This window comes from Mobula birostris, chromosome 4, assembly GCF_030028105.1.
Source record: "Mobula birostris isolate sMobBir1 chromosome 4, sMobBir1.hap1, whole genome shotgun sequence".
Classification (NCBI taxonomy): domain Eukaryota; kingdom Metazoa; phylum Chordata; class Chondrichthyes; order Myliobatiformes; family Myliobatidae; genus Mobula; species Mobula birostris.
The window spans coordinates 11,387,618-11,414,784 of NC_092373.1; the positions used below are offsets into that span (position 1 = coordinate 11,387,618).

At 42.5% G+C, this 27,167-nt stretch overlaps 1 protein-coding gene across 2 annotated transcripts in view; it reads left to right on the forward strand.

The window, feature by feature from the left end:
* Positions 1–27,167, forward strand: part of prkci (protein kinase C, iota) — a 129,888-nt gene that overhangs the window by 37,401 nt on the left and 65,320 nt on the right. The window contains exons 2-4 of one of the 2 annotated variants that reach the window (XM_072254916.1): positions 4,572–4,693; positions 18,242–18,331; positions 22,342–22,392. In XM_072254916.1, coding sequence (XP_072111017.1) covers positions 4,572–4,693; positions 18,242–18,331; positions 22,342–22,392 — 263 coding nt within the window. The remainder of the gene's footprint in view (positions 1–4,571; positions 4,694–18,241; positions 18,332–22,341; positions 22,393–27,167) is intronic. The other variant, XM_072254917.1, reaches the window with a different exon arrangement.

The window sequence follows — 27,167 nt, forward strand, 5'->3', positions numbered from 1 at the left end:
GATTTTCATGTCTGTATATTATCAAAATATATCTGTACACATCTTCAGTACAGAGATTCAGAGTATCTTTTGAATTTATGCTTCATGTGACCAATGTTAATGTCTTTCTGCTATGGAATTGACTGTTTCCTGTTCACTTGATTTATGTACTTTGTACCGTGGTGTTTATATTTGGAGTTTGTAGCTTCATTCCTTTACACTGTTTAAAACCAATTACGTCTGATGTCACAAGACTGACCATGCTTTTGAATATTACTGCTTGTCCAATAGTTGGTTGTTCATTTGTTAATTAAGACTTCATGGAACAAATGTTTTATTCCTGTATTGGAGGGGTCATGACTGTCACGTGACAGCACTGCCCACTACCTGGTCGGAAGGTACACCACCTGCCAATCAAGGTTTGAATCCTCCTCTCCTATTCAATGCACAGCTCAGCAACAGTTTCTACAGCGCCATTCCATGGTTCTCAGCCTGGAGTGAAGCAGGGTGGTCCCTCGAAGATAGCAAAGTGAGAGAGAGTCCAGCACACGTGTCATCCTTAAAATGGAGGATCCAGCCCAGGTAATTCACCGGGGGGGGGGGGGGGGTGCAATGGTTAGGTGTGCATTGATGGGCGAGGAGGGGTCAAACTTCAGCAGGTGGCGTGTCTTCTGGCCAGGTAGTGGGCAGTGCTGTCACGTGACAGTCATTACCCCTACAATACAGTCCACCCCTTAGAAGCCACACCACTTGTCCAGCATTACATGTAACACAGTGAGAAGGAAAGTAATATATCTTAATGGAAGCCTTACACTTAACTATTTCTAAGGTTTCCTCTAGATGCTGTGGTTTTCTCACACATTTCAAATATGTATGTGTTTGTAGGTTAATTGCCCACATGGATGTAATTGGGCAGTATGGACTTGTTGGGCCGCAAGGGCCTGTTACTGTGCTGTATCTCTGAATCAGAAAAGAGCAATCTTGTGTGATCAAGAAATCATGCTACCAGCTTCCACATCCAGTAAGTGAATAACAATGTGTGAGTTACAGTAATGGAAAGGTGGTGTAACTCTGGGAGCTTGTGGGGAAGGAGAGTTAGAACATCAGATAGTGTTGCTATTCTCATTTTGAGTAATATCTGCGTACATATTTTGTTTTTGAGTTAGGAATTGATGGTTTATTTTTGTCACATTTGCCTAGATGCAGTAAAAAGCTTGTTTTGCATACCATTCATATGGATCAATTCCTTACACAGTGCATTGAGGTAGTGCAAGGTAAAACAATAACAGGATGCAGAATGAAGTACATTTACAGGTAATGCATTGCAAGTAGAGAATAAGATACAAGTTCATAATGAGGTAGATTGTGAGGCTAAGAGTTTGTTTTATTGTTCTAAGGAGCCATTCAGTAGTCTTATAATAGTGGAACAGAAGCTGTCCTTGACATTGTTGCTATCTGGCTTTTGTATTTTCTGCCCTAATGAAGAGAAAATTTCCAGTGTGGATAGGGTCTATGATTATGCTGGCTGCCTTACTGAGGTAGTGAGTGCTGTAAATAGATTCCATTGAAGGGAGATTGGTGTTTGTCATGTGCTGAGTTGTGTCCACAATTCTGCAGTTTCTTGCAGTCACAGGCAGAACAGTTTCCGTACCAAGCCATGATGCATTTGGATATGATGTTTTCTGTGGTACATTGATAAATTTTTGGTAAGGGTTGATGGGGTTATGCAAAATATTTTTAGCCTCAAGTAGAGGTGTTGGAGAGCTTTCTTGGTTCTGACATCAGCGTGGTTGGCCTAGGACATGGTCATGGTGATGTTCACACCTCAGACTTGAAGTTCTCAAGTTCTCTGGACTGCAGCACTATTGACATTGACAGGAGCATTTGCTTCAACCTCCCCCCCCCAAGTTAATGACTAGTTCTTTTGTTTTGCTGATATTGAGGGAAAGTTTGTTGTCATGATATTGTGTTACTATCTCCTGTCTGTACTGTGAATCATCATTATTTGAGGTACAGCTGACTTTAGTGGTCTCATCTTTGAGCTTGTTGATAAAGTTCAAGCAGAATGTGGCTGTGCAATCATGAGTATATAGTGCATGGAGTAGAGGCCTGAGACTCAACTTTGTGGAGTGCCACTATTGATAATAATTGTGGCAGATATTTTATCTATCCTTTCTGATTGTAGTCTGTTGGTTTGAAACTCAAAAATCCAGTTGTGAGGGAATGTGTTGAGTCTTGGGTCTCTGAGGCTGTCATCAGGAAGAAGGTACAGGAGCCTCTGGACTCTCACTACCAGGTTCAAGAACAGTTATTACATCAGACTCTTGAACCAAATGGAATAACTTCACTTGCTCCATCACCGAAATGGACCCACTTTCAAGGACTCTTCGTCTCGTGTTCTCTTGCTTATTGCTTATTTATTATTATTATTTCTTTATGTATTTGATTTGCCGGTTATCTTTTGTACACTGGTTGAACACCCAGTTGGTGTCGTCTTTCACTGATTCTATTATGGATTTATTGAGTATGCCCACAAGAAAATGAATCGCAGAGTTATATACATTGATAATAAATTTACTTTGAGTTTTGTGGTGAGTTTGCTTGGAATTTTAGTATTGATGGTAAATCTGTAGTCAATTAAGTAAAATAGTCTAACATAAATAAATTTACTGTCTGGATGCTCCAGAGATGAGTGTCGGGCCAGGGAGATGGCATCCAGTAAATCAGTTTCGGTGGTTGGTGAATTGCAATGGATCGAGTTTGTTTTGGAGGCTGAAGTTAGTGTGTGTTGTGTCTAACCTTGCGAAGCATTTCGTGATGGATAATGTCAGAGCCGTTGGGAGGTAGCCATTAAGGCATATTACCTTTTTTTCTTAAGTGCGGGCTTGATAGTGGCCTTTAAGGAAGTAGGAATTTCAGACTGTGATTGGGAGAGGTTATAGATACACCCACCAGCTGATCTGCATAGGATCTAAAGACATATCACCATCTAGGCCAGATGCTTACCACAGGTTCACTCTCTGACAGACTGAATTTATGTCTGCAATGTGGGTTCATGTGCATTGGAGGATATTGGGGTGGGTGATGATATTCCAATCCTCTTTTTTTTTGTGTGCGTGCGAGTCTGTGTGTGTGCGTCTGCATGTGCATGCGTGATGTCTTTTTCATGGCTTTTTATAAGGCGTGGAACAAGAGAGACTGTGTGGCATGCCACTCCTCACACAGACATCTTCGCAGTATTTTCCCTTTATTTTACAAGGTCGAGTTGCGATCTCCACACTCAACCAGGCATGGATGGAAAGCGTACTTGAGAGCGGACCTGACTGGTTTCGAACCCGGGAACCTCCGCTCCTGGGTCTGGTGCCGATGTCATTGCACCACCAGCCGGCCCTCCAATCCTCTTCTATTCAAAACAAGCATAGAATGCATTAAGCATATCAGCAAGAGATGTGTTGTGAGTGATGCTCCCCAACTTTGCTTTGTAGCTTGTGAAAGTGTGTAAGCTTTGCCTCAGTTGATGACTGGTCTGGGACTCAATTTTGGATTAATTTTGTCTCTTGTCATCTCTGATAGCTTTATGGAGGTTATATCTCGATTTCATCCGAAGGTCAGGGTCACTTGATTTGAATGTTGCAGTCCTTGACTTCAGCCAGGAGTGGATCTCCTGGTTTATCAATGGTTTCCAGTTTGGGAATGGCTGGATTGTCCTCTTTGGTACACAGTACCCAACATACTTGACAAAATCCATGAAGGCAGTAACATACTCCAGGCTGACTGCTGAATCTTTGAATATGCAGCAGTCTACCAGGTGAAAATGGTCATAGAGTTCAATAGTTCCATTTAATATCAGATAATGTATACAATATACAACCTGAAATTTTTGTTCTTTCATGAAAACTGAAGTGTCCCAAAGAATGAGTGACAGTAAAAACATTAAAACTGCCAAGCCCCCTACTCCCTCCCCATGCATAAGTAACAGCAGATCAATGACCCTTCCCTTTCCCCCCAACTTATTCCAGCAAAAAAGCATCAGCGCCCTCCACGCATCAAGCAAGCAATGGCAAAGCCTCCAAGACCATAATCAGCAGAACAACATACACTAATTGTTCACCCGATGATTCAACATATCTCCCTCTCTCTCTCTCTCTCTCTCTCTCTCTCTCTCTCTCTCTCTCTCTCTCTCTCTCTCTCTCTCTCCCCCTCCTCTCTCTCCCCCCCCCACCTCTCCCCCCTCCCTCATAAAGGGACAGACAGATGGTCACATAGAGGGAGGGAAGGCTAATAAGACCAGCATAGTACAACTTTCTGCACTGGATCCTTCTGTTTGCATGTAAGGAGAAGGAACATAGCCTGGTGCTCTGATATTTTTAGGTTTGGTTTTAATGCTGATTGTGAATAAGCAGCTCACTGGGATTTTACCTGACATTGAAAATGAAATATGACCATGTCTGCTTATCAGCTTTCGAAATCAACACTAGGGAGCTATTAATCAGATGCTGAGTGGAAAGTTATACAGTGACTTCTCACCATTTGTGTAAAGTAACGTGTGTTATTGGCTATTTCTTAACTGTCTTATTTACATCTTCACTTAGGGACATCATGATCACCCACTTTGATCCTGCCATCACATATGAAAATCTTTGCACTGAAGTTCGCGACATGTGCTGCTTTGACAACGAGCAGCTCTTTACAATGAAGTGGATTGACGAAGAAGGTAGATTGAATTTTGTGGCAAAATTTCTGGCAATATTTTGCTTTTCTAGCCAATCTTGCAGAGTGAATATGGAAAGTAGAAATAAGACTGGTGTACCTCTTCAAAGAATATTCTTTAATGCAAAGTCTTATGTGAGTCTGTGTAATACTCTATTGGGTGCCTTGCTCAGGCAAATATGCTTTAAGGTGACTAAATTTAAATGTGCTGTTGCAGTGGCAAGATAAAAAACCACTGGCACTTTGTTAGCTTTTCTGTCATATTCATTCTCTCAGTTCCTTTCTTTGAGGATCTTGAAGGACAGAGAGATTGGAATAAAACAAAAAGGAAATTTTAAAAAGGCATGGAATGAAGAGAGATGATAAGTGTGGAACATTAACAACGTATGTTACCATGGATGTCTCTGCAACTAATATTTCCATAAAAATGGTGAAGCAATTTATAGATTTGTACGAGACTATAGACCAAGTAAGCAAAAATACCTCAGCTTTATTAGTTTCTGCAAATGCTGGACTTTTGTCCTGATGAAGGGTTTCAGTCCTAAACATTGACTCTTTATTCCTTCCCATAGATGCTGCCTGACCTGCTCAGTTCCTCCATCATTTTGTGTGTGTTACTCAAGTTCATGTGAAATGGTTCAATCTTTGCTGTGGCATGATAATTAAATGAAATTTAATACAAGATAGCACTGAACAGGAAATTGTTATGCATCATTAATTGCTTTGAAAACTTAGAATGTAATAAGGAGATTCCATTGTCTTGAAATTATGGATACAATTTGCATGAATGGAAATTTCAAAAAAATTTTTAATGATTTTCAACGTTCAGAATTTTGGATAGATTGGTTACTGTGAGAAACGATTGGAATGGGAAATTAAAGTGGTTGGCCACAGGAAAGTCTTGCTTTTTGTGGATGGAGTGTATGTGCTTGACAAAGCAGGTCTCACCACTGTAGGAGAGGCTGCACTGGGAGCATCGGATACTGTAGATGACCCCAGCAGATTCACAGATGAAGTTTTGACTCACCTAGAAGGACTGTTTGGGGCTCTGAATGGAGGTGAGGGCAGTTGTGGCACTTCTGCTTGCAGGTATGAATGCCAGGAGGGAGGGACGAATGGATTGAGAATCATAGAGGAAGTGAGCCCTGTGGAGAGTGGTGTAGGGGTGTGGAAGGTAAAAATGTGTTGTGGTAAGATATTGTTGAAGATGGTAGAAGTTACAGAGAATGATGCAGAGACTTCTTGGGTGGTAGGCGAGGACAAGAGCGACTCTATTCCTGGTTACTACGAGAACTGGTTGCCACTGAATTTTAAACTCAGTCTTTCTCTTGTGCGAAAGAGAGAGAAAAATCTTGCATTTACTCTAAAGCACTATTCAACACATTTTTAGAACGCTGTTGAAATTGTGAGAAGTGCCCTTCTTAGGGATGCTATTATCATTTTCACTTAGTGGATTTTGAAGTGGCTGATAAGACGTGTGGGATGCAGCAGGAGTTTAGGTGGCACAGTTGACATTTTATGTTGAAATTTAGAAATGATAGCTAAAAAGATTTATAGGTAAAGTTAAGGTGAATTGAAAGAATATTTAAAATATTGCATATACTGGAAGTACAAACAAGACAGCACGTGGAGTAAGAATTGTGAACTTAATTTCTTGCTCCATGGATGTTGCCTGGTAAATATTCCTTGCATTTTCTTTGAATCTTGGTAGTCAAAAGTAAAAGAACAGTTTGCTGTTAAGGGTAAGACCTTTACCACTGTTGATGAACAGAAGGATCTTGGGGTCCAAGTTCATCACTCCCTGAAAATGTTGATAGGGTGATTAAAAAGGCTTATTGCATACTTGTCTTGATTAGTCGAGGCATTGAGTTCAAAGGTCAGCAAGTTATGTCGTAGCTTTATAAAACTCTAGTCAGGCCGCATCTGGAGTATTGCATACAGTTTTGATCTCACTGTTGTAGGAAGGATGTTGAGCCTTTGGAGAGCATGCAGGAGAGGTTTACCAGGATGCTGCCTGCATTAGAGGGCACGTGCTATAACAAGAAATTGGAAGCGGCGGAGGCTGAGGGGAGATCTGATAGAGGTTTATAAAGTTATGAGAGGTATAGATAGAGTGGACAAACACTATATTTTTCCCAGGGCTCAAATGTCTAATACCAGAGGGTATGCACTTAAGATGAGAGGGTTAAGTTTCAAAAGAGATAAGGGGGCCAAGGTTTTACAGAGTGGTGAGCGCCTGGAATGCACAGCCTAAGGTGGTAGTAGAGGCAGATACATTACTGACTTTTAAGAGACGTTTAGATAGACGCATAAATATGAGGAAAATGGAGGGATATGAACATTGTGTAGGCAGAAGAGGTTAATTTTGAGTTAGCCATTTGATTACCAGTTGTGGGCCAAAGGGCCTAAACCCATGCTGCGCTGTTGTATGTTCTCATTAGTTAACTGCAGCATCCTGTGTTATGTATGTTCAAAATTTCTGTTGAAAACTACTGAGATAACACTAGAGCTCCCTTTGTAGTTTCCCCAGATTCTGATTTAGTTTATTATCATGTACAACAGGATGTAATGGAATTCCTTGCTCATGAGAAGCTCACAGAGTAAACAGTGTACGTAGTAATAATAAATATAACAATAAATATAGTGAGCACAAAACAGTATGATGCAGAGTTTTAGTGCAACCTGAAGAAATACAAAAAAAGTTAAAGTAAAACTAATGGAGGTAGAATTAAGTTTGAGAACATGAAAGGGATGTGGGGGAGGTGATTCCTCTGAAGTCTGATGTGGGGGTGTGATGGGTGATGTAGTTTTTCTGTGGGCTTGTTAACTTATCACCATGTAGGGTTAAAATCATGGAATGATTAAAAATTATTTAATGTCATTTCCAGTCCACAAATGTGGAGGATAGTTAAATAATTGTTATTCTAGATCCAAATGCAGCACAAAAAATAAACACAGTAAGATAAAGGACACAATAATAAAAAACCACAAAAATATATAAGATAGTTTATATACATTGATTGTATTGTAGTCGCGCGCAAATGCGCTACTAAGGAAACACACGGAGGCAGAGAGAGCTGAACTCAGAATGCCTTTACTGATTTAAAATCGTGCGCTTAATCTCCCCTGCCATGGGCCTCTGCGACCCGCGGGGCGGACGTGATGTCAGACTGTCCCCGGAAGGTCAGCCCCGAGCGGGTAGTTTCAAACACGCTACCTTGTGTCTGCCCACGGCTCCTGATGGCGGTTCAAGTCCTGCGTGTGCGGGCTGCCACAGTATGTTCTTAAGATGATGCTGAGCACAGGTGTGTCTGTACATAAGGTGACTGACAGGAAATGATAAAGTAGTGGTGGTTAGCGGTGTGGAGTGGTGAGTTAGTGAGATCAGCCTTACTGCTTGGGGAAAGTAATTAGAGATTAACAGTACATGACGGCCTAATTAGTAATGCCTTCGCCCTACCTACAAATAGAAATAGAAAATCTATAGCATATGACAGGCCCTTCAGCCCACAATGTTGTACCAACCATGTAACCTACTCTAGAAGCGGCCTAGAATTTCCCTACTGCATAGCCCTTTATTTTTCTAAGCTCCAGGTACCTATCTAAGAGTCTCTTAAAAGACCCTGCTGTATCCGTCTCTACCATCTTTGCTGGCAATGCACTCCATGCACCCACTACCCTCTGTGTGGAAAAACTTACCTCTAACATCGCACTGTACCTACTTCCATGTACCTTAAAACTATGCCCCCTTGTGTTAGCCATTTCAGCCCTGGGAAAAGGCCTCTGGCTAACCACATGATCAATGCCTCTCATTATCTTGTACACCTCTATCAGGTCACCTCTCATCCTCCATCACTCCAAGGAGGAAACTGGACTGCAGTTGCTTTAAACTAATATATTAAATTCTATTGAATTTCATAGATGGGTGGAATTAACTGAGAAAAAAGTCATAATGACCATAAGATACAGGAGCAGAATTAAGCTATTTGGTCTCTTGCATGTGCTCCACCATTTTATCATGTTTGACCCATTATCCTTTCTCAGCCCCAATCTCTTGCCCTCTCCCTGTATTCCTTCATGGTCTGACCAATTAAGAATCTATCAACCTCTGCCTTAAATATATCCAATGACTTGGCCTCCACAGTCACCTGTGGTAATGAATTGCACAGATTCACCACTCTTTGGCTAAAGACATTTCTCCTCATCTCTGTTCTAAAAAGATACCCTTCTATTCTGAGCTGTATCCTCTAGTCCTAGACTCTCCCACCATCCATTCTACCGAGACCTTTCAACATCAGACACTTTTCAATTAGGTCATCCCTCATTCTTCTGAATTCCAGTGAATACAGGCCCAGAGTCTTCAAATGCTCTTCATCTGACAAGCCATTCAATCCTGGAATCATAAATCATGAAGTTATAGTATTCACCAGCTTTGCGATCTGATACAAATTCTATTATTGACAACATTGTGAACCATTCTAGTTTTGCCAATAACAACACAAAACCAAAATATTGATTAGATCAATAGGTGAACATGGAACAAAATTGAATATTTCTGCAAGGTCGGCCTGTGTGCTCAAAGGTGATTTTTTTTCAGGAAGTGGTAAAGCCCTATGGGTAAACAGCACCACCTGCTGAAGTTGAAGGCACCCACTGTGGTTTACTAGGGAGCAGAGTTGTCCTGAAATTTGTTTTTTTTTTGTGGCAGCAGTACAGTGCAATACATAAAAAATACTATAAATTGCAATAAGAAATATAAGCAAAATAATAGTGCAAAAAGTGAGGTAGCGTTCATGGTCTGTTGGGAAATGTGATCCAGCAGAGGGGAAAAATCTATTGCTGAATCGTGGATTGTGTCTTCAGATTCCTGTACCTCCTAGTGGTTGGGAGAATGGAAAATTAGTAAATTAGGTAAACCTGACTTACTTATGGTCTGTGTTTTGGTTAGTTAATCAATTCTAGCTGATTTCTTGTTTGTACTACATATTACTGAGGTGTGGCTGCTGCCACTTACAAATAGCCTCTTGGAGCCACACCTTGTATGCTGCTTCAACTGGCGGGCTAAACCAGGTGAGGGTAGCTGGTGGGCCTCATACGCCAGTGAGATAGAGACATGCCTAGTCAGCTCCAGCAGACTGGGCAGATGAAGTCCAGTGGTCAGGAAGGTGGTTCTGTTACGCTCCGTGGAGAGCGAAGGACATGATGAGGCACAGAAGAAGTCATAATCATCCACTGCAACCATGGAAGACGCAGTTATGATGCCTACTTGTACCACTGGACCTGGATTTCTGAGGTCGAGAGAGTCGCACTGCTCCAGTGCAATGGCTTTTCCACTCTTAACAACTCCCCCGCTCAGGTTGCATCACCTCTGATCTGGGCCGACAATTACGTGCTAGGCGGCACCTAATTAATTAGCATGTTTATTTTGGCTTTTTTCTTAAAGATGTACTGTGTGCCTCCTGGCTACCACTGCGTTCTCTTCGCGAATCGGTACAGTATCTGTCCGGGGCCCAGGTGGTGGGACACAGGGGTGTCATCTCATCGTCAATCAGGGCAGGCAGCTCATCTTCTCCTATGACTGCCCGCCTTGATGTCGAAGGTCGAGGTTCGTCGTCTGCTGTGGCTGATGTGGAAGGCTTGCTTGACTGCTGAGCCTCGCGCATTTTTCTATCATACATTTGTTTGTAAGCACTCAAACCATCCTGCAAATATCCCCTAAACCTACGTACCCTTTCGAAATTAAAGTCATATTTTATCATTGCGGCGAAAATCTCACAGTTGTTTCGCTTTCTGCATTCGGTTGCATTCGGTTTCGATTGTTACCCTTTCCTCTTCCAATTGCATCAGCTCTTCATCTATCAGTTCTTGGTCATGGGATGCCAAAACCTCTTCAACATCATCTTTGTCAACTTCCACAAGCCTTTGTCCTTGCTTCGTTCACCACGATAGAAACGCTTAATTATGTCTAGTTTCACGCTAAGTGTAACACCCTTACTCTTTCAGGCTTTTCCGACACCTTAGAACTCATCTTGCTAACGGCTGCTCAATGCAACGTGTTAAAGCAATGCCGTTCCGAATCCGGGGCAAAGCGGCTGCTCGGCGCGCGCGCTGCCCTTTATCGCGCACTGCCTTTCTTCGTGCACTGCCTTTCTTCGTAACAGTGAAAACACCTTCTGAAAGTGAAAACAGGGTACTAATGTAGGTCTTTCATAACAGTGAGGTTTCGTAAAGCGAAGGTTCGAAAAGCGGGGGACACCTGTACAAGTAGATTCTTTCCTGCTGCTGTAAGACTATTGAACTGTCCCTTAGTGTGATGAAATGGATTCTTGACCTCTATCTTATTATGATCTTGCACTTTATTGCTTATCTACACTACACTCCATAACTGTAACACATTTTTGTGTACTCTTTTGTCATCTTAACTTGTACTTCAGTGCACCTTTCATTGATTCTGTTACGGTTATTGGATTTATTAAGTATGTCCACAAGAAAATGAATCTCAGGGTTGTATAAGGTGACATATATATACTTTGATAATAAATTTACTTTGAACCATTTACTAATTATAAAGGCAAATGTTTGGTACTTATCCCTCACTGTGCTCTGTTTTGTTTTCTGATGTCCACTATTCTTCCTTTAGCTATAGCACCAAAAATATGGTCGTTTACTTCATTAACAAAAATAAAAATAATTGCTTGTGAAGCATTTTGGGATGTCATGAAAATGTAACAAGCCGCTTGTTTGTTCCTGTTTTCAACATTTCGTTGAGTAATGTTATTGGACTGAACCCATTTAAGATTTGGTGAGCTATGCATTGAGGGACACACACAAAATGCTGGAGGAACTCAGCAGGCCAGGCAGCATCTAGAGAAAGAGTACAGTTGATGTTTTAGGCTGAAACCCTTCAGGGGGACTGGAGAAAAAAGCTGAGGAGCAGAGTTAAAAGGTGGGGGAAAGGGAGAGAGAAAAACACAAGATGATAGGTGAAACCTGGACCGGGAAGGATGAAGCAAAGAGCTGGGAAGTTGATTGGTGAAAGAGTCAGAAGGCCATGGAAGAAAGAAAAGGGGGAGGAGCACCAGAGGGAGGTGATGGGAGGTGAGAGAGGGAAAAGGGGATGGGAAATGGAGAAAGGGAGAGAAGAGGCATTATCATCGGAATGGGACTGGGAAGTGGAATTAAAATGGTGAGCACCCGGAGAATTCGCTTTTTCTGGTGGACAGAGCGTAGGTGCTTGGCAAAGTGGTCTCCCGATCTACATCTGGTCTTACTGATATACAGGAGACCACACCAGGAGCACCAAACACAGTTAACCCTCTCATTCCCGGAATCATTCTAGTGAATCTTCTCTGTACCCTCTCCAACGTCAGCACATCCTTTCTTAAATGAGGAGACCAAAACTGCCCACTGTACTCGAAGTGAGGTCTTACCAACACCTTATAGAGCCTCAACATCACATCACTGCTCCTATGATCCATTCCTCTAGAAATGAATGCCAACATTGCATTCGCCGCCTTCACCACCGACTCAACCTGGAGGTTAACCTTAAGGGTATCCTGCACGAGGACTCCCAAGTCCCATTGCATCTCAGAACTTTGAATTCTTTCCCCATTTAAATAATAGTCTGCCTGTTTATTTCTTCTGCCAAAGTGCATAACCATACAATTTCCAACATTGTATTTCATTTGCCATTTCTTTGCCCATTCTCCCAATCTATTCAAGTCTCTCTGCAGACTCTCTGTTTCCTCAGCACTACCGGCCCCTCCACCTATCTTCGTATCATCAGCAAACTTAGCCACAAAGCCATCTATTTCATAATCCAAATCGTTGATGTACAACGTGAAAAAAAGTGGCCCCAACACGGGCCCCTGTGGAACACTACTGGTAACCGGCAGCCAACCAGAATAGGATCCCTTTATTCCCACTCTCTGCTTCCTGCCAATCAGCCAATGCCTATCCATGTATATAACTTTCCCATAATTCCATGGGCTCTTATCTTGTTAAGTAGCCTCATGTGTGGCACCTTGTCAAAGGCCTTCTGGAAATCCAAATATACAACATCTACTGCATTTCCCTTGTCTAGCCTACTTGTAATTTCCTCAAAAAATTGTAATAGGTTTATCAGGCAGGATTTTCCTTTAAGGAAACCATGCTGAGTTCTGCCTGTCTTGTCATATGCCTCCAGGTACTCCGTAACCTCATCCTTGACAATCGACTCCAACAACTTCCCAACCACCGATGTCAAGCTAACAGGTCTATAATTTCCCTTTTGCTTCCTTGCCCCCTTCTTAAATAGCGGAGAGACATTTGCAATCTTGCAGTCCTCCAGAACCATGCCAGAATCTATCGACTTTTGAAAGATTATCGCTAATGCCTCCGTAATCTCCACAGCTACTTCCTTCAGAACACGAGGGTGCATTCCATGGTAGTGAGGGAGGTGGTGTAGGAGCAACTGTAGCACTTATTCTGCTTGCAAGGATAAGTGCCAGGAGGGAGATCAGTGGAGAGGGACGAACGGACAAGGAAGTTGTATGGGGAGCGATCCCTGCGGAAAGCAGGAAGTGGGGGAGAGAGAAAGATATGCTTGGTAGTGGGATCCATTGGAGGTGATCGAAGTTTCGGAGAATTAGATGCAGGATGCAGGGGGTGGTAGGTGAGGAGAAGAGGAATCTTATCCCTGGAAGTGTGGTGGGAGGATGGGGTAAGAGCAGACATGTGCGAAATGGAAGAGATGTGCTTGAGGACAACGTTGATGGTGTTTATGCGGTTGAGGGCAGTATTGATGGCTTCACTTGACACTCCATCCACCAGAAAAAGCAGGGTCTCCCAGTGTTCACCCATTTTAATTCCATTTCCCATTCCGATATGTCCATCCATGACCTCCTCCACTGTCATGATGAGGCCACACTTAGGTTGGAGGAACAACATCTTATATTCCGTTAGGGTAGCCTCCAACCTTATGACATGAACATTGATTTCTCAAACTTCTGGTAATCCCTCCCCCCCCCCCCCCGTTCACCTTTCCCATCCCCTTTTCCCTCTCTCACCTTATCTCTTTGCCTGCACATTGCCTCCCTCTGGTGCTCCTCCCCTCTTCTTTCTTCCATGGCCTTCTATCTCATTCACCAATCAACTTCTCAGCTCTTTGCTTTATCCTTCCCCCTCCAGGTTTCACCTCTCACCTTCCGTTTTTCTCTCTCCCCTCCCCCCCGACCTTTTGAATCTACTCCTCAACTTTTTACTTCAGTCCTTTTGAAGGGTTTTGGCCCGAAATGTTGACTGTACGCGTTTCCTAGATGCTGCCTGGCCTGCTGAGTTCCTCCAGCATTTTGTGTATGTTGCTTGGATATCCAGCATCTGCAGATTTTCTCTTGTTTATGCATTGAAGAGATGACTTCATTTCATTGGAGCTTTGTACACCATTGTTTAAATGTCACAAATTTTAAAACCTCAGTAAATCATAAATTATAAAACAGTTTACTAAGCCAGGAATGATAGATTAATGTATGAGGAGTGCTTGATGACTTTTGGTCTGGAGTTTAAAAAAATGAGAGGGGGGAATCTCATTGAAACATAAAATATTGAAAGGCCTACATAGAGTGGATGTGGAGACAATATTTCCTATAGTTGGAAAATACCCAGGACATATTCAGAGAGTGGTGTCTCAGAAAGGTAGCGTCCATTATTAAGGATCTCCAGCACCTCGGGCATGCCTTTTTTTTACTTTTACCACTGGAGCTGACCAGGTTTGCGACCTTCTGCAGCTTCTTTCGATCCTGTGCAGTAGCCCCTGCTTACCAGACAGTGATGCAGCCTGTCAGAATGCTCTCCACAGTACATCTATAGAAGTTTTTGAGTGTATTTGTTGACATACCAAATCTCTTCAAACTCCTAATGAAGTATAGCAGCTGTCTTACCTTCTTTATAACTACATCGGTATGTTGGGACCAGGTTAGATCCTCAGAAATCTTGACACCCAGGACCTTGAAACTGCTCACTCTCTCCACTTCTGATCCCACTATGAGAATTGGTGTGTTCCTTCGTCTTACCCTTCCTGAAGTCCACAATCAGCTCTTTTGTCTTACTGGCGTTGAGTGCCAGATTGTTGCTGCAGCACCACTCTACTAATTGGCATATCTTACTCCTGTGCGCCCTGTCGTCACCACCTGAGATTCTACCAATGTTGTATCATCAGCAAATTTATAGATGGTATTTGAGCTATGCCTAGCCATATAGTCATGTGTATATAGAGCGTAGAGCAGTGGGCTAAGCACACACCCCTGAGGTGTGCCAGTGTTGATCATCAGCAAGGAGGATATGTTACCACCAATCCGGACAGATTGTGGTCTTCCAGTTAGGAAGTTAGGAACTTCCAATTTCAGAGGGAGGTACAGAGGCCCAGATTCTGCAACTTCTCAATCAGGATTGTGGGAATGATGGTATTAAATGCTGAGCTGTAGTCGATGAACACATAGGTGACATAGGTGTTTGTGATGTCTAGGTGGTCTAAAGCTATCTGAGTAGCCATTGAGATTACTCCTACTGTTGACTGTAGTGGTGATAGGTAAATTGCAATGGGCCCAGGTCCTTACTGACGCCAAATGGTCTAATTCTCCTCCTATGTTTTATGGTCTTATGAGCAAAACATTGTGCATCTTGTCAAATCAAAAGAAAAATTCCAAAAAAATGTCAACAATTTACTAAAAAAACCCAGAATTTTGAGGCTGAAAATGTATTCATTCCTCCTGTAATTACAATGCTAACTTTCCTCATATACTTTATACTTTATTGTCGCCAAACAATTGGGTGCTAGAACGTACAATAATCACAGCAATATTTGATTCTCCGCTTCACATTCCCTGGATTACAAATATTAAATATTAAAAATAGTTAAAATTAGTAAATATTAAAAATTTAAATTATAAATCATAAATAGAAAATAGGAAAATGGGAAATAAGGTAGTGCAAAAAAAAACTGAGAGGCAGGTCCGGATATTTGGAGGGTACGGCTCAGATCCAGGTCAGGATCCGTTCAACAGTCTTGTCACATTTGGAAAGAAGCTGTTCCCAAATCTGGCCGTACGAGTCTTCAAGCTCCTGAACCTTCTCCCAGAGGGAAGAGGGACGAAAAGTGTGTTGGCTGGGTGGGTCGTGTCCTTGATTATCCTGGCAGCGCTGCTCCGACAGCGTGCGGTGAGTCCACGGACGGAAGATTGATTTGTGTGATGTGCGGCGCCATGTTCACGATCTTCTGCAGCTTCTTTCGGTCTTGGACAGGACAACTTTTCCATACCAAGTTGTGATGCACCCAAGAAGAATGCTTTCTACGGTGCCTCTATAAAAATTAGTGAGGGTTTTAGGGGACAGGCCAAATTTCTTTAGTTTTCTCAGGAAGTAAAGGCGCTGGTGGGCCTTCTTGGCAGTGAACTCTGCTTGGTTGGACCAAGTCAGGTCATTTGTGATATTGACCCTGAGGAACTTAAAGCTTTTGACTTGTTCCACATGCGCACCACCAATGTAAATTGGATTGTGCGGTCCGCTACTCCTTCTGAAGTCAACAACCAATTCCTTCGTCTTGCTGATGTTGAGGGATAGGTTATTGTCTTTGCACCATGCCACCAGGTTCTTAATTTACAGTACTGTATATTACCTTACCAACTCACAATTTGTGGTTGTAGAAAATTGGTGGATCACCTGTTTTCACTGAATTGATAAGAATAAATACACTCTCTCTGTAAGGTCCAACAGTATGGTTGATTTTCAATAGACCACTAAACCAAAATTAAGACAAAAGAGTATTCAAAGTGGATCAGGGAAGCGATAATGGACAAACACAAACTTGGGAAAGGGTACAACACTATCTCTGAGCACAGTGCATCATGGAAGAGTGGAAAAAATGTGAAACTACAGCCACACTGCCTAGTTCAGCCACCCCTCTAAACTTAGTTGTCAAAGAAGAATGGCACTTTAAGAGAGATTACTCTGACACCAACAGTCACTTTGAGTGAACTGCAGCAGTCAGTCGCTGCAACTGGAGATGAAGCTCACGACTCCACAATCTCTAAAGCTGCACAAAATTGGTATTTATGGAAGAGTGACAAGGAAAAAGCTGTGACTTTAAAAAAAATCATTTATTTGTCTGTAAAGACTTTGCAAAGCATCATTTAGAAGATACTGTGAAGATGTGGAAGAAGGTCTTGTGGTCAGATGAGACTGAAGTGGAACTTTTTGGCTTCAAAGCTAAGTGGTACATGTGGTATAAATCTAAAAATGTTCCTCAGTCAAGTAACACCATCCCTACTATAAACTATGGTGGAGGTAGTATCATGCTATGGGAATATGTACAAAATACTGGAAGCAGGCCAGGCAGCATCTATGGAGAAGTGTAAACAGTCGACCTTTTGTGCTGAGACGTTTCTTCAAGATTGGAAAGGAGTGGACAAAGTCAAAATAAGAAGGTGGGGGAGGGAAGGAAGAAGTACAAGTTGGCAGGTAATAGTTGAAACCGGGAGAGGGGGAAGTGGTGAAGTGAAGAGCTGGGAAGTTGATTCCCCCCTTCTCTTGCTTCCATGGTCTTCTGTCCTCTCCTATAAGATTCCCCCTTCTCCAATCCTTTATCTCTTTCAACAATTAACTTCCCCTATTCATGTACCTGTCCAAATATATTTCAAACATTGCAATTGTACCCACCTCTACCACTTTCTCTAGCAGTTTATTATGCCTGTTTACCACCCTTTGTGTAGAAAAACCTGCCCTTCAGGTCCGCTTTAAGTCTTTCCCCTCTACCTTAAATGGATGCTTTACACTTTCCTACCCCAGGGAAAATGCTTTGCCTATAGCCCTCATGATTTTCATGCACCTCATAAGGTCTTTCTTCAGCCACCTCCTCTGTAGGGAAAATAGTCCCCATGATATCCAATGTTGCCTTGTCTTGGAAGCATCCAGCTGTTATAAGCTTACCTTATTTTTTTTTTAAATTTGCAATAATTTTCCAAGGGAGAACAATATTAATGCCATCTTTTGAGAGTTAGTACAGTGGTTTGGAAATTTTTTGCTGTTTGTATTGTGAGTCTATAAAATGATTTAATTTGGATCCCCATTTTCTAAGTTGTTTACTTTGCACTGTCCACTACATTTTCATTTACTTTTTATTTACTTAAAATGCAACACTGAACAGACCTTTTCGGACCAACAAGCCATACCGCACAGCAACCCATTATTTAACCGTAGCCTAATCACAGGATAATTTACAATGACCAGTTAACCTACTAACTGGTATGTCTTTGGACTGTGGGAGGATACCGGAGCGCCCAGAGGGAACCCACTCAGTCACGTAGAGAATGTATAAACCCCTCCAGACAGTGGCTGAATTGAGTTCTGGACTGAAGCACCCTGAGCTGTTGTAGCTAACCCTACGCTGACTGTGACGCCCTGTGTGATTTTGTACTTTAAGGAGCAATTCATGGTTCTTTATCATTATGTTGCGTATTCAGTGTAATGGTGTTTATAATATTTCAAATGCGTAATTACCTTGTTGCTTACATTTGAACAGGTGATCCTTGTACTGTCTCATCTCAGCTGGAGCTGGAAGAAGCTTTTCGCCTCTATGAGCTGAATAAGGACTCGGAACTGATCATTCACGGTGAGCTGAGATGCTTTTAGAATTTTAAACTTCCAGTATTATCCTGTAAGTGCTCTCTTATTATCCATCCCTATATTTGATCTTGTTATTATTGTAGGACCTGAAATTTTGTTCCTATTTGAAGGTTCAAGCTTGCAAGAGCCTTCAAATTTATTCAAGGGAGAAACTAGAACTGCAGTTGTATTTCTGACTTAGTTGTAGAAAGGTACAGCGCAGAAACAGGCCCTTCAGCCCATCTATGTACCTATCCAAACTCGCATACACAACTTGCACTGGCATCTTCCACATTCAGGACCCTCTTAGTGAAGAAGCTTCACCTCATGTTCCCCTTAATCCTTTTACCTTTCATCCTTAACTGATGACCTTTAATTGTAGTCCTGCCCAACCTCAGTGGGGGCGGTGAGGGGGGAGCCTTGCCTGGATTTACCCTATCTATACCCCTCATAATTTTGTATACCACTATCAAATCTCATTCAGGAAAGGACAGTGCATGGTCAAGAATAATGCATTCCATTGATTACCTAGCCTGTTTCTTTCAATTGTTAAATTATTTTTACAACTAAGGGAGTGAATTCCATAGTTTGTGTTTGATTCATACTGTGATCCTGTTGGAACAAGCAATGTGGGCAAATGCAACTGGGCTAATTAGATAAAAATGCTAAATTTATTCTCTTTCAGGAAGTTTTGAATTTTTAGGGATTGAAGCATTTACGTAAGGCATTGAAGAAAATGTAATAAATTAATTGAATTTTATTGGTCTGCTTCCCTTTTGAGTAGATTGAACAAGGAAAGATGTAATGACAATGTAATTTATGTTGTAACTTTTTTAAAAAGGTATTCTGTTATTACTTGATGAGTTTCTTATTCCTCTATTTTATAGCTTATTGTCTGATCCAATTTCATTTACAGAAGTTTTACTGCCAGAGTTTCGAGGTTTCTTTTTTGAGGACCTCTGTCTTCCCACCTGTCAGGGGGTAGCACTATTTAGTAAAAAAAAAGCACATGACTCTCTGTACAGGATAATCTTGATTATTTCACTAATCCACTAAGACCAAAGTATTATAGTCACAAGCACATTGTGCAATAGGAAGTGTAATTATTCCGATGAAATATAAAAGTTCTTCCAGGAAATTATAGACCAGTGAGTGTTGCTTCAGTGGTTGGTAAGATGATGGAGAAGATCCTGAGAGGCAGGATTTATGAACATTTGGAGAGGTATAATATGATTAGGAATAGTCAGCATGGCTTTGTCAAGGGCAGGTCGTGCCTTACGAGCCTGATTGATGAAGGAAGAGCAGTGGATGTAGTGTATATGGATTCCAGCAAGGCATTTGATAAGGTACCCCATGCAAGGCTAATTGAGAAAGTAAGGAGGCATGGGATCCAAGGGGACATTGCAGTGGTTGTAGATGGGTCATATTCTGCATGGAGGTTGGTGACCAGTGGTATGCCTGAGGGATCTGTTCTTACTCTTTGTGATTTTTATAAATGACCTGGATGAGGAAGTGGAGGGATGGGTTAGTAAGTTTGCTGATGACACAAAGGTTGGGAGTGTTGTGAATAGTGTGGAGGGCTGTCAGAGGTTGCAGCGGGACATTGATAGGATGGAAAACTGGGCTGAGAAGTGGCAGATGGTGTTCAACCCTGTTAAGTGTGAAGTGGTTCATTTTGGTAGGTCAAATATGATGGCAGAATATAGTATTAATGGTAAGACTCTCGGCAGTGTGGAGGATCAGAGGGATCTTGGGGTCCAAGTCCAGAAGATGCTCAAAGCAACTGCGCAGGTTGACTCTGTGGTTAAGAAGGCATATGGTGTATTGGCCTTTATCAATCGTGGAATTGGACTTGGGAGCCGAGAGGTAATGTTGCAGCTATATAGGACGCTAGTCAGACCCCACTTGGAGTACTGTGCTCAGTTCTGGTCACTTCACTACAGGAAGAATGTGGAAACCATAGAAAGGGTGCAGAGGATATTTACAAGGATGTTGCCTGGATTGGGGAGCATGCCTTATGAAAACAGGTTGAGTGAACTCGGCCTTTTCTCCTTGGAGTGATGGAGGATGAGAGGTGACCTGATAGAGGTGTATAAGATGATGAGAGGCATTGATCGTGTGGATAGTTAGAGGCTTTTTCCCAGGTCTGAAATGCCTGCCACAAGAGGGCACAGGTTTAAGGTGCTTGGGAGTAGGTACAGAGGAGATGTCAGGGGTATGTTTTTTATGCAGGGAGTGGTGAGTGCATGGAATGGGCTGCCAGCAACAGTGGTGGAGGCAGATACGATATGATCTTTTAAGAGACTTTTAGATAGGTGCTTCGAGCTTAGGAAAATAGAGGGCTATGGGTAACCCTAGTAATTTCTAAGGTAGGGACATGTTCGGCACAACTTTGTGGGCTGAAGGGCCTGTATTGTGCTGTAGGTTTTCTATGTTTTTTTCAACATTAGTGTTATGTAAACATGAGAGGCAAAATTGGTTGCAATAAATTAATTCCTTGTAATTATTTGGACACTGCCGAGTAGAAGCTTAGTGTTCTCCGTATTACTGCGTTCCCCAGTGGTGGTAATGTCCCATGATTCAGGACATTTACAAAGACAGGTGTGAAAAAAGGGCCCAAAGGATCATTGAGGACCCGAATCACCCCAACCACAGTCTATTCCAGCTGCTACCATCTGTAAAGCGGTACCGCAGCATAAAAGCAAGGACCAACAGGATCTGGGCCAGCTTCTTCCTCTAATTAACTTGCGCTGATTTGAGTGCATTTCTATCTTACATTGACTTTTCTATTTATTATAAATTACTGTGATTGCACATTGCACATTTAGATGGAGACGTAACATAAAGATTTTTCCTTGTGTAGGTGAAGGATGTAAGAAATAAAGTCAATTCAATTCAGTTTTGTGAGCAATTGAGCCTCTAAAAAGGATTCGCCCACTTGGAAGGTTTCATGTTTTATTGTTTTACAACATTGACTCACAGTGAATTTAATTTGGCTTTTTGTGACACTGATTAAATGTTGTAGAACTATAAAACATGGAAACTTCCAGGGGCGATGAATTACTTTTTATGTGCACTGTAGGAACAGCCTGAGAAGGGCAGCTTTTGCACTTCCTGTGAATGTGTGTGTTTCCTCCCACACCCTGCGTGCTGGTAGGTACATGGCAAAAGAACTGGAAGTTGGGCTTGTGAGAATATAGCAGAGCTGCAAGGAAATAAAGAAGGGAGGATGGTGCTGATTGGGTTGCTTTGTTGTGTTTCTCGCTGTGCCTATTTCACACTTAAATTGTGTCAGAATTTGGTACTATCATAGAGATTCCTCCAACATCACTGAATAAGCTCCGGTTAATTTTGTTAACGAGTTGAAGGTGTAGTAGTAAATCTGTTTCCAAAATACATATATGTCACCATATGCTGCCTTGAGATTAATTTTCGTTTGGGCATTCACAGTAAATACAAAGAAACACAAAAGAATCAATGAAAAACCACACATGACAGAGATGGACAAACAACCAATGTGCAATAGACAACAAACTGTTCAAATACAAAAAGAACATCAAAAATAATAAATATCAAGGACACAAGTTGTAGAGTGTTTGCAAGTGAGTCCATAGTATTTGAAATCAGTTTAGTGTTGGGGTGATTGAAGTTATCCCCTCTGGTTCAAGAGTCTGATGACTGAAGGTTAATAACTGTTCCTGAACCTGGTGGTATAGGTCCTGAGGCTCCTGTACCACCTCCCAGATGGCAACAGCGAGAAGAGACCATGACCTGAATGGTGTGGTATCTTGATGATGAATGCTGCTTTCTTGCAACAGCACTTGTAAATGTGCTCGATGGTGGGGAGTAGGTTCAGCTTCTGAACTTTATCAGGCTAGGAGGAGATTACAAAATTAATTACTCTTTCTATTATATAATGTATTACTCCTGTTACCTGTGAATCATGTACTCAGTTGTATTGTTGAAAGTCAAATAGGGCATGTCTACTTGATCCTAACTGGATGTTCCTCTCCACAGTGTTTCCCTGCATCCCAGAACGGCCAGGCATGCCTTGTCCAGGTGAAGATAGTAAGTGTTTAATTTTCCTTGTTTGTTTAATTCTCAAATCAGTGTTCATTCTTGTATGCTGAGATAACTGAAACTCCTCAATGCTCAAAAGGTCAGGCTACATCTGCAAAAAAAGAAATAGCTAACATTTTGGTGAATTATTTTCTACCCTCAGATGTAGCCTAGCCTACCGAGTATTTACAACATTTTCTGTATTTATTCTGATTTTCCTCTTATTCATTCAATGCTGAGGTTTTTAAATAATATTCATCCATCATTGTATTCCCCCTTGGAGTCAATGCTATGGTTCTATTGGCTTCATCCCAGATGCTCCTTGGGCAAGTTACTGAATTGAAAGTAGCTGCAAAGAAACCGGTTTTGTCCTATCATACACAATAATGCTAACTATACTGTTCAAAAGTTCAAAGTAAATTTATTACGGTGGTCGATGATGATCTTGTGATCGATGTTTAGAGACCTGTTGCGGGATGTAAGGGATAATTTTGTCCCAGTGAGGAAGATAAAGAATGGTGAAGGAACCATGGGTGACAAGTGAGGTGGAAAATCTAGTCAGGTGGAAGAAGGCAGCATACATGAGGTTTAGGAAGCAAGGATCAGATGGGTCTATTGAGGAATATAGGGAAGCAAGAAAGGAGCTTAAGAAGAGGGCATGAGAAGGCCTTGGCAAGTAGGGTAAAGGAAAACCCCAAGGCATTCTTCAATTATGTGAAGAAAGAAAGGATGACAGGAGTGAAGGTAGGACCGATTAGAGATAAAGGTAGGAAGATGTGCCTGGAGGCTGTGGAAGTGAGCGAGGTCCTCAATGAATACTTCTGTTCAGTGTTCACCAATGAGAGGGAACTTGATGATGGTGAGGACAATATGAGTGAGGTTGATGTTCTGGAGCATGTTGATATTAAAGGAGAGGAGGTGTTGGAGTTGTTAAAATACATTAAGACAGCTAAGTCCCTGGGACCTGACGGAATATTCTCCAGGCTGCTCCACGAGGCAAGAGAAGAGATTGCTGAGCCTCTGGCTAGGATCTTTATGTCCTCGTTGTCCACGGGAATGGTACCGGAGGATTGGAGGGAGGCGAATGTCCCCTTGTTCAAAAAAGGTAGTAGGGATAGTCCGGGTAATTATAGACCAGTGAGCCTTACGTCTGTGCTGGGAAAGCTGTTGGAAAAGATTCTTAGAGATAGGATCTATAGGCATTTAGAGAATCATGGTCTGATCAGGGAGAGTCAGCATGGCTTTGTGAAGGGCAGATCGTGTCTAACAAGCCTGATAGAGTTCTTTGAGGAGGTGACCAGGCATATAGATGAGGGTAGTGTAGTGGATGTGACCTATATGGATTTTAGTAAGGCATTTGACAAGGTTCCACACGGTAGGCTTATTCAGAAAGTTAGAAGGCATGGGATCCAGGGAAGTTTGGCCAGGTGGATTTAGAATTGGCTTGCCTGCAGAAGGCAGAGGGTGGTGGTGGAGGGAGTACATTCAGATGGGAGGATTGTGATTAGTGGTGTCCCACAAGGATCTGTTCTGGGACCTCTACTTTTCGTGATTTTTATTAACGACCTGGATGTGGGGGTAGAAGGGTGGGTTGGCAAGTTTGCAGACGACACAAAGGTTGGTGGTATTGCAGATCGTGTAGAAGATTGTCAAAGATTGCAGAAAGACATCGATAGGGATGCAGAAGTGGGCTGAGAAGTGGCAGATGGAGTTCAACCCGGAGAAGTGTGAGGTGGTGCACTTTGGAAGGACAAACTCCAAGGCAGAGTACAAAGTAAGTGGCAGGATACTTGGTAGTGTGGAGGAGCAAAGGGATCTCGGGGTACATGTCCACAGATCCCTGAAAGTTGCCTCACAGGTGGATAGGGTAGTTAAGAAAGCTTATGGGGTGTTAGCTTTCATAAGTCGAGGGATAGAGTTTAAGAGTCGCGATGTAATGATGCAGCTCTATAAAACTCTGGTTAGGCCACACTTGGAGTACTGTATCCAGTTCTGGTCACCTCACTATAGGAAGGATGTGGAAGCATTGGAAAGGGTACAGAGGAGATTTACCAGGATGCTGCTTGGTTTAGAGAGTATGCATTATGATCAGAGATTAAGGGAGCTAGGGCTTTACTCTTTGGAGAGGAGGAGGATGAGAGGAGACATGATAGAGGTGTACAAGATAATAAGAGGAATAGATAGAGTGGATAGCCAGCGCCTCTTCCCCAGGGCACCACTGCTCAATACAAGAGGACATGGCTTTAAGGTAAGGGGTGGGAAGTTCAAAGGGGATATTAGAGGAAGGTTTTTTACTCAGAGAGTGGTTGGTGCGTGGAATGCACTGCGTGAGTCAGTGGTGGAGGCAGATACACTAGTGAAGTTTAAGAGACTACTAGACAGGTATATGGAGGAATCTAAGGTGGGGGCTTGTATGGGAGGCAGGGTTTGAGGGTCGGCACAACATTGTGGGCTGAAGGGCCTGTACTGTGCTGTACTATTCTATGTTCTATTTTCTATTATCGAAGTACATATATATCACCATATAAAATAAATAAAGGCATCCGTTAGTCTTGCGAGACCATGGATCTGCGCCTGGAAAGTCTTCACTCTCCAGGGCGCAGCCTGGGCAAGGTTGTATGGAAGATCGGCAGTTGCCCACGCTGCAAGTCTCCCCTCTCCATGACACTGATGTTGTCCAAGGGAAGGGCAAGGGCCGATACAGCTTGGCACCGGTGTTGTCGCAGAGCACTGTGTGGTTAAGTGCCTTGCTCAAGGACACAACATGCTGCCATGGCTGGGGCTCAAACTCACGACTTTCAGGTCACTAGTCAAATGCCTTAACCACTTGGCCACGTGCCCCCACCATATAATTTTCTTGCGGGCATTCACAGTAAATACAAAGAAGCTCATGAGAATCAATGAAGAATTGTACAAAGACGAGCCAACAGCCAGTGTGCAAAAGACAACAAAATGTGCAAATACAAAAAGGAGAAAAAATCAAAGTAAGAAAAAAAAGTAATATTGTGAAAATGAGTTGGAGTCCTCAAAAGTGTTCGGTGTTGGAGTGAGGGAAGTTATCCGCTCTGATTCAGGAGCATAATGGTTGAAGTTAATAACTGTTACTGAACCTGGTGATGTGAGACCTAAGGCTGGAGTAAAGATCACACCTAACTCATGGCCTTGCATCACATTTAGGTATAATTATTAAAAAGCTTGCAGTTTGTCTATCAACTTGTAAATGGTAATTTTTAAAAAGTGATCGGTCTTTGTTTGAAGAATATCCTGGAAAAATATTAAGTTTTAGGAGTTTAACACAAGCATCTCGCTCTAAAAACCAGATGAGACTTAAACACGAGGAATTCTGCAGATGCTGGAAATTCAAGCAACACACATCAAAGTTGCTGGTGAACGCAGCAGGCCAGGCAGCATCTCTAGGAAGAGGTACAGTCGACGTTTCGGGCCGAGACCCTTCATCAAGATTAACTGAAGGAAGAGCTAGTAAGAGATTTGAGAGGGGGAGGGGGAAATCCAAAATGAAAGGAGAAGACAGGAGGGGGAGGGATGGAGCCAAGAGCTGGACAGGTGATTGGCAAAAGGGATATGAGAGGATCATGGGACAGGAGGCCCAGGGAGAAGGAAAAGAGGGAGGGGGGGGAGAAAACTGCTAATGTCCCACCTCCCCCTTGTACCCCATCCGTTATTTATATACACACATTCTTTCTCTCTCTCTCTCCTTTTTCTCCCTCCTGTGACTATACCCCTTGCCCATCCTCTGGGTTTTTTCCCCTCCTCCCCCTTTTCCTTCTCCGTGGGCCTCCTGTCCGATGATCCTCTCATATCCCTTTTGCCAATCACCTGTCCAGCTCTTGGCTCCATCCCTCCCCCTCCTGTCTTCTCCTTTCATTTTGGATTTCCCCTCCCCCTCCCACTTTCAAATCTCTTACTAGCTCTTCCTTCAGTTAGTCCTGACGAAGGGTCTCGGCCCGAAACGTCGACTGTACCTCTTCCTAGAGATGCCGCCTGGCCTGCTGCGTTCACCAGCAACTTTGATGTGTGTTGCCAGATGAGACTGGTTGCTGCTGACAATGTTAGCTTGTGGTTGCTTATAATACCAAGGCTGCCAGTGACTCTGCAGAGCTGAACACTTTTGAATACCTGGAAGGTGATGCTGTGTTTTTGGATGATGTTGCTAAAGCAGAGTGTGCATAATGTGACGCTGAGGAGTAGATCCTTGGCAACACCAGGCGACACATACTGGGGGGGGGAAGAGATCCATTGTAGTTAATAAAGCAGACAAACATTTATCAGACAAGTTTATTAGCTTAAATAGCACAGACTTGTTTCTGGTGTGTTCATATAAAGTGTAGATACATGATGGCTTTCTACTTGATGTACCCTCAGTGGCTACTTTATTAGGTACGTCGTACACCAAGTTAATGCAAACATCTAATCAGCCAATCGCATGGCAGCAACTCAATGTATAAAAGCATGCAGACATGGCCAAGAGGTTCAGACTAGACATCAAAGTGGTGAAGAAATGTGATCTAAGTGACTTTGATCTTGGAGTAATTGTTGGTGCCAGATGGGGTGGAATGGTGAAAAAACAAAACATCCCAGTGAGTGGCAGTTCTGTGGGTGAAAAACGCCTTGTTAGTGAGAGAGGTCAGAGAAGAATAGCCAGACTGGTTCAAGTTGACAGGAAGATAACAGTATTTCACATAACCACACATTGCAATACTGGTGTGCAGAAGAGCATCTCTGAACACACAATGTGTCAAAGCTTGAAGTGCTTGGGCTACAAA